The 16,961-nt window shown below is 46.9% G+C and overlaps 1 protein-coding gene across 2 annotated transcripts in view; it reads right to left on the reverse strand.

The window, feature by feature from the left end:
• WWTR1 (WW domain containing transcription regulator 1) overlaps positions 1 to 14,048 on the reverse strand; it is an 85,890-nt gene extending 71,842 nt beyond the window's left edge. The window contains exon 1 of one of the 2 annotated variants that reach the window (XM_083178038.1): positions 13,070 to 14,048. In XM_083178038.1, the coding sequence (XP_083034164.1) occupies positions 13,070 to 13,479 (410 nt within the window). In that variant the 5' untranslated portion in view covers positions 13,480 to 14,048. The remainder of the gene's footprint in view (positions 1 to 13,069) is intronic. The other variant, XM_083178039.1, reaches the window with a different exon arrangement.
• Positions 14,049 to 16,961: the final 2,913 nt, after the last annotated feature.

The following is a 16,961-nucleotide window of genomic DNA, read 5'->3' on the forward strand; positions in this document are numbered from 1 at the left end:
GAACGTCAGTAACAAAACTGATTCTGTACATGCACCGTTCAATAAAAAAAGGCGATGTATACAAACTGAATTACATATTGGAATCAAATTATGGGTCTTAATTGGCCCCATAATTTTTTAGTAATGTTACATTTTTTAAATAAATTCAGTGCTATATTATATATGCTATGTATAAATATATTAGTAAAATAAAAAATAAAAAAAAGCCAACTGAGGAGTTTCCCATTTTTAGATATTATTTTATTCTTTGGTCGTCTAGGGAAATGTTTATTATACAGTATGTGTAATTAACCTATGTTCATATGCTACTTACAGAACATTACAATAAAATAAAGTCCATATTTGAATAAATGGAGCTATCCTCCAAATAAGGAGTATTGAGCACTAGAGGTCTCACATTATTCTGCTCCTGGGGAACGTAGTGTATCTTTCTGCTAGACCTTATAAAGGGATAACTGTACCAGGAATACTATGAAAAGGAATAGCTTTCACCATAACAATAAGCAATACATTTACATCTGAAAACTAATTTAATGACGTACTTGTCTCATCCACACCACTGTAGACGGGAGAACATACAAGTTGGGCTTGTTAGTAAATATTGGGGGTAGGAGAACCTTTGGCCTCTACTTAAAAATTCTGAGGTCATATGCTTATGACTGCTCATCTATGCAGGCTGAGTAAAACACTGCATGCATTTCACCTTAAACCACACCAGAAAATACAGGGACTTACCAGGGAATTCAGTTTTGGGATCATACCGGGGCTATCCCGTGTTGGCCCCTTTCACACCAGCCTAGTTTCCTGGGCCGATGCTGGTGTGAATGGGTCCCAGGCCAAAAATCTCTGTACTTTTTCTAGGCACAGATAAAGACCCAGCTAATTCAGCAGCTGTTGGGACCTTATTAGATGTTATAGTCACTATAAAGTTTATGTTTCTTCCGGAACTAGAATTGGTTATCTGAATTATACTTCATCAGAAATCAGAGCCTTCAGCCTTTACCATTGGTACTCTAGGTGGTTAAAAGCTCTGTTAGAACACTAACATTGATATTTTCGGTACTCTTTACCTAGAACGGCGCCAGCGATTGAAATCGCGGGCGTCGGGGGTAAAAATCGCGGTGATCGCGGTCATCGCGGGTAAATCGGGATGGCCGCGATGCCCGCGATCACCGCGATTTTCCCATAGGGAACAATGTTAAAACGGCTGATTGACCGCGATTTTACTGTTAAATGCCTCAATGGACCCGATTTGGGGCCAAATAGGCCAAATTAACCCTTAAATGTCCCCCCAAATGTTTAACGCCACCCCACGATCCACGCCAACCCGAAGCGTGGCGAGCGCAGCGAGCCCGCGAGGGGCGGCGGTACGCGTCCTCCGACCTTTTCATGCCCTACTATCCACTAGGGCGTGGTGTGAGAATATAATAGTGTGGCGAGCGCAGCGAGCCACCGAGCCCGAAGCGTGGCGAGCGCAGCGAGCCCCGCGAGGGGACGCGGATACCTTCACAGGTAGACGCGTCCCCTCGCGGGCTTCACAGGTGTCCACCTCGCCACGGACACCTGTGAAGCCCGCGAGGGGACGCGTCTACCTGTGAAGGTATCCGCGTCCGCTCGCCACGCTTCGGGCTCGGTGGCTCGCTGCGCTCGCCACACTATTATATTCTCACACCACGCCCTAGTGGATAGTAGGGCATGAAAAGGTCGGAGGACGCGTACCGCCGCCCCTCGCGGGCTCGCTGCGCTCGCCACGCTTCGGGTTGGCGTGGATCGTGGGGTGGTTTTAAAAATTTGGGGGGACATTTAAGGGTTAATGGGCTCTGTGGCCCATTTAACATTGATTCCTATGGCCAAATCGGGTGGATTGAGCCATTTAACAGTAAAATCGGGTCCATCGCGCCTTTTAACATTGATTCCTATGGGAAATCGGGAGCATCGCGTCGCGGGCATCGCGGGTACATTTATGGACGGCCGCGACGCGACCGACACGATTTCAAAGTTTAACATTGGTTTCAATGGGAAATCGCGGGCATCGCGTCGGTCGCGTCGCGGCCATACATAAATGTACCCGCGATGCCCGCGACGGGCGCCCTTCTAGGTAAAGAGTACCATATTTTCTTCAGAAATCATATGAAGCAGTCTAAAGGCTGGTAGAACTAACAAGAAGTAATAAGTGACTGGCATGCTCACACATGTACTGTTATTAAACCTCCCAGCAGATTTCATTCTGTTCCCTATGGGATACTTACAGAACCAAATATGACAAGTAAATAAAGCTGAATTATTGCCCTCTGCAAAGAAAACTGAAGCACATTTTATGAGCGCCAAGCAAACAACATCCTAAATGTACCTGCAAATGTACTGCCAAGTTATGATAACGGATGCCAGCATCATGTTGTCCTCTATAGCACCGGAATGCAGCTCTTTTCTCAATGTTAAACATAATCTCAGTTAATAAATACCAGTAACTCAATAATTATTAAAATTTAAGCATCAGACAAATAGGAGGAACAATGGATGCTCTATGTCCTGCACAGTCATGAGCTTTAGATTCCAACTTTTTGAGCACTTCATGTACAAGTTTTTTTTTTCATTGTCCCAGTAACTCTTTCACTACTTATGTCATAAAAAGGTATAAGGCTGAAGAGGGTTTCACCTTGTATGTTTAGTATTATAAGGATGAGTCCCAGATGGTACAGCAGTGTTTAGGGTGACCGTTTAGCCCCATCATCAGAAAGCGCATACACACTAGCCAATGCAGGCAGGGAAGGGAATGACAGTGTGTGCGTGTGTGTGGGCGACATGCTGTGCAGCATGGTCATCGTCAACTAGGACCTTCCTACGTGGGAGCACGCAATGTTAACGATATTGAAGGCACACACTAAAAGATATTGTAAAATATATCAAACAAAAAGCACTTTCTGAGCGATATAATTTACTTTATCTTCTAATCTAGTGTGCATGGGGCTTGTGTGAATTTTAGAATGTGCTGCAGCCCCACCTTAGAAGCAGCCACTGGCAAGCAAGTCCAGGGACAGAGCATTTTGTACCCATTGGAATGGGTCATGTTGGAGGGTATGTTCCTCTCAGTTTACAGCAGTTTTAACCTCTTCTCAGGGTCAGATGAACAGTGGGGCAGATGGAAATACAACATAAAGAAGTCTGGTCACTGGTCGGTGCAAACGGGATGGCGAACTAGCAGTTCACCGTGCCCGCTTGCACCCAACGTATGCACATGTGCAGAAATGCGCATTAGGGAAACATCGAGCTGATTAGAATAAGGCCCCATATGTGAATCAATATTCCATTTAAAAAAATGCATACAAAACATTTTTTAAAGCATTTTTGTTATTCCAAAAACACCAAGTACAGGCATAAAAATGAAAACTGCCACCTACAGATGGAGCGCCTCTAAACCTTGCCCAGGGATCACCAGCATGCATGATTGGGCGCCCCTGGCGAGAGCCGGCTGCTGGCAATAGAAGGAAGAGGCCGGCTCCATCTGTATTTCACATACCTAGCTTGAGCTACATGAAAAATGTCCCTACCATTGGACTTATAGGTAGTAGACGCTCACAAGCTCGGCACATTCGGTCTTTGGCCTTATCTGCACTTCTTCATCAACATTGCTCTTAACTATTTAGTTCTATATGCATATTTTTTCATCCCCAATGTCCAATGCTGTTGAGAATACAATATACCAACCTAGGATGGAGCAGTAGAAATAGGCTACATACTGTATGAACCTTATCAATGTAAAAAAACTTAGATTAAAAGGATGATGGAGGATTGTCCCTATTTGTCCCGGTCATTCCTTTTGCAGACACAGCATCTGCTCTAAGGCAAGCAGCTCCGTTGCATTCCACTGATCTCCACTTCAAACACAAACTGCAAATCAGAGAACCCTCAGCAACTGTGCGCTGCAGTTGTCTCTCGACCTCGAATGTGCGTTTTGGTGTAATTTTAGAGAGATCACTCTGGGGTTCATCTTTCCACCCTGTAACTCCATTCTGGTGACAGTGTGCCATGCGAAAAAAACTAAGTGGTATAATATTATTAAAAGCAAAATGATTATGAGCACCTTAGAAGCCAGGACATACAAACAAAATATGTATGCTTTGTATAATCCATCAATGCAGGGACTGTTCAAAATGGAACTTCAAGACCACTTGAGATATAGATAGATAGATAGATAGATAGATAGATAGATAGATAGATAGATAGATAGATAGATAGATAGATAGATAGATCTTTTCATCTACCTCTGTACAAGGGTATATGTGCACAATATCACTGTACTAGGCACAGAATTTGAAACTCGGGTTTAGTGATAGTGATTGGTTACAAAGTTAATTTATATTCATCCCACTTGAATGCAAGGGTGTGTGGTACTGTAAATGTAATGAAATAGTTCCGTGAACACAGTTGCATGAAATGTGTTAATCTGGGAGCATAAGCAGTATATGAGTATATGAATGTAAGAATTCTAAATTTCAGTTGTCCATTGCAGAATAATCCTCTATGTCCCAGCTGTCATTCTATAAAGATGTCTAAAATGTGGCAGAGTTTAAACTGTGGAAGTAACAGCAACAAACAATGCTTTAAAAATGCATTTTCATTTCTTTACCTGCTCTGCAGAGTGCAAATGTGGGTTGAAGAGTCGATTACTGATGACCTCTCTATGATTAATGAATGAATTATCTACACAGGATGTGTTGCCCCTGCATAATCTTTTCTTTCTACCATCCAGATGCAGTGATTGAAAATACTGGTTCTAGTTATATTAATAATTGCCTGTTCACACTGCCAACAATATCCTGGGTTATTGCATGGGAATGAGCAGCAATCTGGGATATTGGATAGTGTTAAAGCACCATTTGAAATAAACCAAGAAGAGCAACCTGACATTTCAACTCGGGTAGAGGTGTGAATGGGTAAGCCGTGTCAATGATACCCAGCACAAGTTCACAGCATAAGACCCATCAGCGGTGACATCACCAACTGACAATAAGACAGGTTAAGCTGCCAACCTGAAAGGGGTCTCAGCCGAGTCACACCCGGGAATGACCCGTGTCCAAAAGCTTGGTGCGGCCTGACTTTAGCGATGTGAAAAGGGGTATAAAATGCATATTGACCAAAGATGGTTTTTGAATATTTAGCATAAATAATAACTATTTTTAAACATTAGTTTTGTTTTTTTTAATCTCTTCAAATTAAACTGAAAGCCCAAATGAAGCCAGCATACACAATTGCAGGAAGTTAGCTCCTACCACCCCAGGATGGGAGCCATGGACAATTAACCATTTTCTACCGGACACTGTATGCGATCAAAAACCGGTCATTCATACAAATTGGTTAAATCCATGATTTAACCAATTCATCTGAAGTGGATATGAGGAGTATGACTGAGAAATGATCCAACCTCCAGAGTTGATTTGAATAAGTCATTTCACAAAGACCTCAACCCATAGGGATCATTAAAGAGTACTGGTTAGTTTGTTACACAATGGAGGCAGCCATTTGTCGAACTGGTAAATATACATTGATGAAGAGCTTCATGACCCAGACATTCCGATTATAACTTCATAGCGAAGGGGTTTCGCAACTCTGAACATAGTCCGTCAAAAAAAGACTGGCAGGAGCCCATGATCATAACTCATTACGGTACCTTGACAATTGACTAACATTCTGTATATTATTGTTTTCACTAAACTCAAACCAACATGAACAGTACATAATATGTTGTCAGTGGAATGAGTCCTATCCCTGAGAATTAAAGTATCCCAATATCGCCAAATGTCCTAAACAAGTACAAGGGAAAATTGCCAACATTGTTGCGCACACTGTTGAAAGTTGAATCCCCCAGACTGTTTATTTACTGTTTATTTAGAACTTTATCCAATGACTACACAGGAAATATTTGCAACACTGTTTCTGCACTCACTGTAGATGGGATTGAGACTTCAGAGATATCGAGTACAACAAATCTAAGCTCCAGTGATGTCAGCTTGAACACTTGGATTTCGCTGTCTCCTATGAAATACTTGTCAGATTATTCATTAAGCTTTGTTGCTGCTGGACAGGGTACTATGGCATGGAAACTCTCTTTGAAGTCAATGTGATTTTCCATTCACTACATCTCTGACTGGCGCCTCCAGAGCTTAAAGAGACAGTAACTTAATCAATCAAAATAGCTCATATGCAACAGGCTCAGGGAACCTGTGGATGTTACCCTGTACTTGAATTACACCTCACAGAATTGTGTGCCAGCTAAGGATCGGCCATTTGAGGCAGCAGGCAATAGACTATGTGTGGCTGCACTTAGCTACCTTGACAAATGGTGAAACCAGTGACCACAACACAGCTCAGTATTTTCAAAGTGTTAGATATAATTATTCACAGATATTCTACACGCTACCAAGCCAGCAAAATACTGGAAGTGAAAATAAAAAAAACTGTAAATGATAATAGAGAGACAATGGATTGTTGAAAAAGTTAAGTTTAACTCTCTCTGCACATGTTACATCTGCCCCACCTGCAATGCACATGGTTTTGCCCATTTAGAGAACAAATTTGTACTGCAATCAGATTTGAATAAGGGCCATTGAACTGATCACAACAATAATCCCTCTTTTAAAATCACTGCCTCTCATCTTGCAACCATGTGCCCATAATTACAGGTAATTCTACATCACATTTTAGTACAAGATTCTATTTATCACCACAGTGCAAGCATAAACCAGGAGTCCGTCTGGATGCTTATTTACTTATTTATTAACAGTTTCTTATATAGCGCACACATATTCCAGTCCCAGTGGAACTTACAATCTATATTCCCTACCACATATACACGCGCACACACAGACATTCTAGGGTTATTTTTGTTGCGAGCCAATTAGCCTACCTGTATATTTTTGGATTGTGGGAGGAAACCGGAGGACCCGGAGGAAACCCACGCAAGTATGGGAGACTATGCAAACTCCGCACAGTTAGGGTCATGGTGGGAATCGAACCCATGACCTCAGTTCTGTGAGGCAGTAATGCTAACCATTACACCATCCGTACTGCCCAATGCTTCTAGGTGATTGGAAAAAACAGTAACAATTTTTTTTTCCTTTGTCCAATAGAAAATAGTTTCATAGTAAATAATGGTATTCACCATAAGAGTAAAGCTGGCCATACACGTATACGATCTGAGACCTTTTCACCTGATTCTGATGGATCAGGCCAAGAAGTAGGGTGAAAAGTGCACAAATCGTATTTGTGCATTACCTTCGATTCTTATCCGATGGGTGGTCCTCTGCGCATTGGATCCTGAGATTACTAGTGCCGCTCATAAGATTTATGGGATCCGGCAGCACTTGCCGTAGGTCGCATATCCTAAAGCAGGGCTTGACAAATTTTTTTGAAATCTAGGAGCCAGGATGAAATTATAGGAGCCAGCCATACTAAAGGTGCCCTTACACAGTGTGATGCACATCGTGCATTTTTATTTAGATCTCATTGTAACTAGGTTAAAATGCATGTGTGTATGGGCATCATAACTCGCCCACAAATAAAAGCAAGAAGGGGGGGGGGGGGGGGTTGGCCATCGCCATTACAGGTCCTGCCCCGCTGAGAGGGGATGGGGAGACAGTAACAGGTGGTGAGGGGAGGTTAATGAGGTGATGGGCGGCAAAAAGAGGGTGGGGACGAGGTGAGAGGGGGTCAGGTGTGAGGGGAGAGGTGTCGGTGGGTAAAAGTGGGTGAGACAACAGGAGGGAGTGAGGTGATACGGAGTCAGGTGGAGTCGATGGGTGTGCGCTAGGGGAAGAGTGAGAGTGTGTAAGGTGATTGTACAAGAGTGGGTGAGGTTGAAAGGGTCACTTGAAATTTGACAGAGGGCTAGGTGACAGGATGAAGGAACGACAGCTGGTTAGGTGGAAGAGGAGAGGGTTTGGAGAGGACGCAGGAGTCATTCTTACCAGCAGGCCTCCCGTTCACTGGTGGCAGGCTCTCCATCTCCCCACTGTCGGCCACCGCTGCTTTAATCTCTCCTGCACCGCCCACCCCGCTGCTTTGTTCTCCCCAATGCCGCCCACCGCGCCTGATCCCTGACATAGGCCAATGCTTCTCCCTGCTGGTGCCTTGGGTCAGATTTCACCTTGTCCCGCTGCTTATGAGGAAAGAGGACTCCTGCACTTAGGAGGGGGAGATGGGAGGTGGGCACCGGTGCCTGCGCTGCTGGCTGTCTGTTAGGAGGGGGACAGGAACTGGTGCCTGCACTGTCACTTAGGAGGGGAGGGGGGTCAGGTGTTGTGCCTGCGCTGCTTTCTGTTAGGAGGGGGAGATGGGAGGTGGGCACCGGTGCCTGCGCTGCTGGCTGTCTGTTAGGAGGGAGAGAGGGGGGCAGGCGCCGGTGCCTGCCCTGCTGGCTGTCTGTTAGGAGGGGGACAGGAACTGGTGCCTGCACTGCCGCGGGTCACTTAGGAGGGGAGGGGGGTCAGGTGTTGTGCCTGCACTGCTGTCTGTTAGGAGGGGGTGGGGGGGGGGTGGTGGATACAGCTGCCCACGCCACTGACTTCCAGCAGAATGGGGAAAGGGTCGGCCGCCGGTGCCTTTGCAGATGTTTGTCTGCCAGGAGGGGGGGGGGGGGGGCGGGTACTGCTGCCAGTGCTGCTGCTGACTTCCAGCAACAGGGGGATCTGGAAACGCTGCCCGCGCTGCCGCTGACCTGCCCACGACCAGGCTCGGGCTTCCTCCCTACCTATAAAAAAAATCTGGTCGCCAGGAAGCAGAATCTGGTCGCCATGGCGACCTGGTGCCCGGTATTTGTCTAGCCCTATCCTAAAGGACAACATATGATAAATCCAGCCACAGGGGAACTCAGAGGGCTGTTGCCAAGGTTTCGCATGCCAGGCTGCATTCAAAACATGGGAGTATGGGGCCTTAAGAGCCCTTACTATGGAACAATTGGGACAATTATATACCCTTGTTTGCTGTATCTTTAAAAACTATACAAACGAACACACACACACACACACACACACACACTATAGAACATTTTAGAGGACACAGGCCTACAGATATTGATTCCATAGGGTAGAGACTGGAGAATGCTACTTAGTAGCTTTGACGTACTGTACTTTTCTGTGCAAATGGTGAAGTACAAAGGAATGTGTGAAAGTCAGAAGAGAAAGACGCCATCACAAATTTACTGCACTGTGAGGTGTTTGTTGCCGTTAGCCATGACAGATCATGGTCCTAGCGCGGCATCTGCCAGATTTGGCCAGCCTCACCTCCCCAGAAGTCCCCTTTCTCAGCTGTTTCATGTAAATATTGACATACTGTATAGTAAAAAGGAAACCAGAGATCACCTTCACATACATAATGCAGTGTGGTTACTGGATAAGCAGGCCCAAGAACCACTGCAGCGTTACAGTCTACTGTATGTTGTTATTATTTATACAATGCCAGCAATATTCTATTCATCGGCGAGTAATAATAATAGTTTATTAAACCCCACTCCTGAGGGCTCACAACGTTTTTGTGACTCTATAACAAGCCAAGGTGCTAAAAAAAAAAGATTTTATTCAGATAGAACAACATGCCACAGAGGTTTACTTATATTTGCTAAATGTCAAAAAAGAGAGATCCTTTAAAGCATGGGTCTTCAACCTATCGCCCTCCAGATGTTGTGAAACTACATGTTCCAACATGCATTGCCACATTTTTCCAATAAGAGCATGCCCAAACTGTCAGGGCATGCTGGGAAATGTAGTTCCACAACATCTGGGAGGGCCACAGGTTGAAGAAATGTGCTTTAAAGTGCACATCATACAGTGTGCAGCCAGCTTTAGCTAGATCTGGTGTTTTACAGATTAGAGCAGGCATGTCCGAACTGTGGCCATCCAGCTGTTGTGAAACTACACATCCCAGCATGCTTTGTCATAGTTTAAGTATTCCCTAATAGCAAAACTGTGGCAAGGCATGATGGGACTTGTAGTTACACAACAGCCGGAGGGCCATAGTTTGGACATGCCTTGATTAGAGGATGTGGACGCTCATAATATTCAAAGCAAGAGATTCCATTGTGGTCATCATTGCCACAAATGGGTTGCAATAGATTTGACTGCCGCCATCAGGTTGCACTAGTCATAACTGAGCATACGTATCCATACTCATGTGATTCTAAGGATCGTGGGTGAAGGCGAAGTGCACCCTCATAGGAGGGCACAATAATCACAGCCAGTGGCAAAGATGAGCGAGGACTCATTTGCAGATCCATGGTAGGATTCGATTCCATTATCTCAGTAATGTGGTTGCTGGATAGCCTCCGGACAGCCGGGATTCTGAGGGTCAGTAGGCCGATTTTGGAATACCGACAGTTAAATGCCCAGCAGTCAGGATCCCGACTGACAGGGGCTATTCTCCCTCATGGCGGTCCACAACCCACATAGAGGGAGAATAGAACCTGTGGCGAGGGCAGTGAGGCCGCAAGTGCCTTTGCTGCGCTCGCCCCATCTGGGTACCTGCAGTTGGGATTCCGATGTCGGACTACTGACTGTTGGAATCCCGACCGTCGGAGTGCTATACCACACCCCAGTAATATGAGGCAGCAATGCTACCCATTACATCATCTGCACTGTCCAAAACCACTGTGGGCCTATCACCCCCTATCCTGATTATAACAAAAATAAAAGAAATATTGCTGGCCACCTGGGTGATACTCCGGTGATACAGACTCACTTTTGCAGTTCTGTGCACATGTGCAGACCTGTGTAATCTGGGGAACTTTTACTGAGCATGCAACAATTTACCAGCCCACGTATGTCCAGTATGGAGATACTGGAAATGAATGCTGTGAATGCACTGACTCCTTCTTGCACATGCTACTTGTATATGCTGACTGCAACAAAGAATACAACTGGACGCATCACACTTCCACTGGTTGGGCCTAATAACTAGGATTACCACCTGTCCAGAATTAATCCGGACAGTCCAGTAATTAAGACAGGTGTCTGGATGGCTAGTCCGGGAACGCCAGCCCTACAGGCTCTGATCTTAATTACTGGACTGGTGGTGGTAACCCTAATCATCATTACCGCAACAGGAGGTGGACGGGATGACGGCAGTCAGAATACTGTCGCCGGCATCACGACTAATCCGTTGCTGGAATCCCTAAATCGATGAGGATGCCAATACTGGAATCCTGAAAGTAAATATGGGGGGGAGGGGGTTTAGTTTTAGGCTGGGGGAATAGGGAGGTTAGGGTTAGGCTGTGGAAAGGGAGGGTTAGGGTTAGGCTACAGGGGGTTTGGGGGTTAGGCAGAAGGTACGTATACTTAGCGGACCCTGTGGGATTCCGGAGTCAGTTTTCTGACCGCCGGCATCAACACCGCCGGTATTCCCTGCAATAATAGGCGCCTTTGGTGAATTGAATTGGTAACGCATTTTGAACCACTGTGGTACAAAACAAGTTACCACTTCAGTAACATATGTCATTATACCTCTATGGGTCACAATAAACATTTGTACCACCTACCCCCTAGATTTATTATTCTAAAATATGATGACTTATAATTACTATATATTGTTTTCTGCATTAATACGGTGTAATTACATAACATGCCCAGAGAACATTAACACACCACAGATAAACATATGAGCCATACATCAGGCATGGTCCTTGTTATGCAATGGTCAACAGAATGTCTACCGGATGCATTACATTGTCTGCAGAACCAGAATTTAGCATGGTTTATTTAAAAAGCCTCACAATAATCCACAATGCTGAATGAACAAACTTATCTATACTCGCTTATTAATAATACAGAACAATGCAATTATTGTTTTGCAGAACTGGGGTTTAGCCAGAGGGGCCTACTGTATAAATTACAGCATTTTGACAAAAACTAGAACGCTGGTCACTTAAATGATACTCAGCTGCACTGGAGATACTGGCTCAGTGATTGGGGATAACCTATGGTTTTGCTAGACCAGATATTGTATAGGTTCTTACCTGTGAGTGGTGATAAGAGAACAGGGTATGCACTAAGCTTGGAGAATAGGCTTCCCCATGCAAATGGCAGACGTCACAAAACAATAACATTTCACAACAATAATTATGCGCCACAGAGAATAAAGAGATCTGGCAAATAATGCCAATGCTGTGCAGATTACAAACAACATAAAGACCTCATATACTTTTCTTAACCTTTGCGGTTTGCTAGACTGTCTTTCGTATGGAAAGGAAAGTGTTACAATGGACTGTTAGAACAACTCCATTGCAGCAGTTACTGGACTGTTTAGTGTTGTACTGCGAAATGCTCTGTTCATGATCCAGCCAAGTAGAACAATGCAATGATTATAGTTATAAAGATGATTAAATGCCCGGAGACACTACGCCGAGGTATCGCATGCAGCCTTGGATGCAATACCTCAACCGGGAGCTGTCAGGGAGCCAGCTAGGATCGCATACGATACACCATGAGGTCCTTTTGCATACGATGTATCTGATCCGATACGCACGGGACCGTGCATCGAATCGGAGGCAAAACACATATGATTTGGGACTTTTTTACATGATTTAATCGCCCAATGAATCGAAATCATGTTAAAAAGGGCCATATTGTAGAAGTGTATGGGCACCTTAACCATTTGCTTTGTATTGAATTCCAGTTGTGTTTGAGCAGCAAAGGAGTTAAACCCAGAGCACACAGACACCTCTGGAGCAGGCTGTGGATTGCACAATCCTCTGACAGCAAAGGAAATGGCAACATTCCTTTACTGGACGCTTGGGGTGTAAAGGGTTAATACAAGCAGTTTTCGGATTCTATGCCCCATGAGTCATCCCCAGCATGGGGGCACTGTGGCATATGTGACCTAAGGTTTTTGTGTGGCATAATGTGACCTGGGGGCACTACAGTAACACATCTGTAAAATGCTGGGAGTATTCCTACTGTACTACTTTGGAATAGCATCACCAGCAGATCATATTGGCAATTTTAATGATGTGGCCCCTACAAGTTAGCTGCCCTGGGGCCCCCACAAGCCTTAGCATGTCAGAATGCAGAGAAGTGCCACTTACTTCAGGAAGTATCTCTGCCCCGTGTGGGTGTATGCCATCTCCCAGCCGGGTGGCAGGGGCAGCTCATCTGTCACATCATATGACTGCTGGCGGAGGTGAGCGTGCTGCTGGCTTGGGCTCGGAAGCGACCCGGTGCCGCCACCCAGCTGTAGGGAAGCGGGAGACGAATGGGATCGGACGTGCTGTATCCCCAGCCTGGGAGGGTGACTGCCAGAGTCCGTGCTAGACTGCCTGGAGTGGGAGCCCGAGTCCGGCTCTTTAAAGAAAGACTCTGGAAGGATTTTCTTTCTCCAAGAATTGGGTTTCGGGTTCATCACAGAGTTAAAGAGATTCTCTAAGTCCGTGTCCAGGTCCTGGGTGACATGGATGACTTGCTGTCCTGGTGGGGGGAGACCTGGATTCTGGTTCATCCTGGCAGAACCAATAACAACAATCTCAGGGAACTTCTGGGTCAGCAGTGACACCCCTGACAGATACGTAGGGACAGATCGGGGTCAGTCACTTCTCTGCCAGGACCACGGACTCTGATCAAACTATTTAGAAAGTTGGGAGACTGAAAGTTCCGATAGAGTTCAGGAGCATTGTGACGTCACGGCTGGAGAGTTCCCGTCCGCTCCCTCCCGTCCGTTCCCAGACCTGGATCAGCCTCCTCCGGGAAACCCACGAAAGCTTAGCGGCGTCCAGTACTCCCTGCTCTGGTTCCCGGCCGTCTCACAGCTCCCGGGATCCTCACTGACTTCCCCAGCAAAGTGAGAAAATGTCAGCTCACAGGACGGGGAGAGGCACTTTCCCTGACTATGAATAATGCATGAGCTGCAATCCTTGTGCCCTGCCCTGCCCTTCTGTACCTCCTCCTCCAGACCGGGACTTTACCTTACAGGGCCACAGCCCCAGGCTCTCACTCCCACGTACAGTTCGGGTTACAAGTGGGGGAAAACGTGCAGGAGTCTGCCTGGCATGGAGATCGCTTTCCCAGCACGCTATGTTCTCACTACACTTTTCTATGTGCGACTCAGAGGAGTAAATGTACTAAAGTGGGAGTTTTTAGAAGAGAGATATGTTGTCCATAGTAACCAGTCAGATTGTAGTTATTATTCCTTTAGAAGGTGCTAGATAAATGACAAGTAGATTGTAAATGGTTGCTGTGGGCAACAATTCATCCAAAAACTCACACTTTAGTAAATTTACCCTAGAAAGTAATACAATTTTTTATTTTATTTACAGTTTCTTATATAGCACATACATATTCCACAGCGCTTTACAGAGTATAGTTGAACATTCACATCAGTCCCTGCCCCAGTGGAGCTTACAATCTATATTCCCTACCACATGTACATGCACACACAGACATTGTAGGGTTCATTTTTGTTGGAATCCAGTATATTTTTGGATTGTGGGAGGAAACCGGAGTAAACCCACGCAAACACGGAGAGAATATACAAACTCCGCACAGTTAGGGCAGGGTTGCCGACCCTCCCGGAATTTCCGGGAGTCTCCCGAAAATCGGGGCTCCCTCCCGGCCCCCCGGAAGGGTGGGCAACCCTCCCGGATTCAGGGGGGACCCCCGCTGTCCCCCGGATCGCGGCATTAAAATGCCGCAATCCTCGGGTCTCAGAGGAGGGGGCGGAGCTAAAATGACACAATCGCGTCATTTTAGCCCCGCCCCCTCCACGGAGATCACTGAATTAGCTGGTTTAACAGCATGGGGGCGGGGCTTAGTGATGTCACGCTTAAGCCCCGCCCCCTGAGCGGCTTCTGAATCTCTCCTCTCCGGGATTCTCCCGGAGAGGAGAAGAAGAAAGTCGGCAACCCTGAGTTAGGGCCATGGTGGGTATTGAACTCATGACCTCAGTGCTGCATACCTCCCAACTGTCACGATTTTAGAGGGACAGTCCCGATTTTCGGGTCCTGTCCCTCTGTCCCACCCGCGGCAGGCATTGTCCCGCTGCGGGGGGTGGCAGTTGGGAGACCCCCCAATCTAGTAGAATAGACGCTGTGCGCATGCGCACAGCGTCTATTCTCGTATGAAAATGAGGTCGCGGCTAATTAGCATAAGCCGCGCCCTCATTTGCATACGCCCCACCACCTTTTCGGGCGCTATTTCGGGCGCTATTTCTTCAAGCCAAAAGTTGGGAGGTATGGTGCTGTGAGGCAGTAATGCTAACCATCACACTGTCCGTACTGCCCACAATTGTGTTTTTATGACATTTAATCAGAATCAGGTTTATTGGCTGTGTATACTTGGATTGCTGGGCAACAGCCAGTTAAGTAACTGTTAAACAGTGACAGTACAGATATACATAACACATACAGGTATATGCCAGATGTGGGGAGGGGCGGCTGATGTACATACAGATGGACCCCCTCTCATTTAGCCTCAACGCTCGCCAGAATGTCCCTGCTGGCAGACTCCATCAGATGCTGGGCGGCTGAAACCGTGCCCATCTCCACTTCAGGAAGATGGGCAGCGTTGGGGGGGGGGGGGGGGAGTTCGCGGACAGCAGCGGGGAGCTCCGTCGGAACAGGGCCTGCAAGCGTCTCGCGTGCGCGCGTCCCCTGCCGATGGATGGCGGGGCCTAAGGGCTGGTGATTCTATCACCAGCCCAGGCAGTGCTGAAGCTGGCTCCATCTGTATACAGGGGAGACACAGGGAACGTATATTAGCTGAGCTGCACAGTGGCTAAGAAGCCGGTGCCAATTGGTCGCTTCAACAGCCAGATAGGTAAAAAACTGTACAGATAAGGACACTACAGGGGAGACACGGGTTACATACAAAGTTGGCTGAGCTAAACAGATTCTAGGCAGCCATCAGCAGCGCCATATTGATTGTTGCTATTCGCAGGGAAGCAGTGAAGGGGCTCAACGGGCCATCTCTCCTTCAGCACCCATGGGAGTCAGCCAGCGTGGATGGATCCAGAGGCTGTCCTGCCATGGGGTTAGGGGTGGGTGTGCAGTGTGTCAGGGGCCCTGGTTGGAGCCATGGCTGGAGGAAGAGCCAGCGTTTGGGGGGGGGGGGGGAGCCAGTGAGGTCTAGGGCTGGAGTTGGGCCCTCTCTGCGCTGAGGTCCACTGCCCCCCCATACTGAAGCCATGCCTCCTACTTGGGGGCTTCTCCCGGGCGGGGCATCGCTTGGTTCACCCTGGAGCTGAGATATCGGGTGGGGCAGCTGGGCTCTTCCATCCACCTGAGGTCATTTAGCCAGGGCCTTCAGGCCAGTAGTCCCTCTGCTGTGCAGGCCGAGTGTCTGGGGTGTAGATGCCGTGGGTCCTGCTGGCCGGGATGTACCCAAGGGACTTTGCTAGGGGATTTCTGGCCAATGGTGTAGCCACACCTGGGGGTCATGCCGGGGGCAGCGGCTGTGGCGCCACCTGTCTCCAAATGGAGGTTGGACAGACTTGGTGCTCTTCTACGCTCTCCGTCTCCCCCTCCATTCTCCTCCCTCATCCTCCTCCTTCATCCCGTCAACAAGGCTCCCCATCTCCGAAGCCGAGGATGGAAGCATCCCCAGCCCCCACTGGACGCTGCTTATTTACTTGCATATGAAAAATGCAATGAATGCAACCTCTAGGGGTAAGGAATTAATACTGTTACTGCTGCTTTCATTTTATTACAATATATTTGTTATCGTGTTTCAATGATTGATAAACCAGTACTGAATAGTATTCTTGGAGCCTGATTAAAGGTTTCAGGTGCCCTAGGCTAATACACATGTAGCTCCCCTTGTAATGCTCCTAAACTGGGATACGGTCACTAGGTTGACCCTATTTAGGTTACTCGGTTTTTTTGAGCTGACATGTGCCGACAGGTGGTATTTCATACCCTACCTTCCACTACGGCGTGGTGGGAGAATCTAATAGTGTGACCGAAGCATGTAACGAGCCATGCAAGGGGA

The sequence above is a fragment of the Crinia signifera genome, chromosome 3 (assembly GCF_055691185.1).
Source record: "Crinia signifera chromosome 3, ASM5569118v1, whole genome shotgun sequence".
Taxonomy (NCBI): Eukaryota; Metazoa; Chordata; class Amphibia; order Anura; family Myobatrachidae; genus Crinia; species Crinia signifera.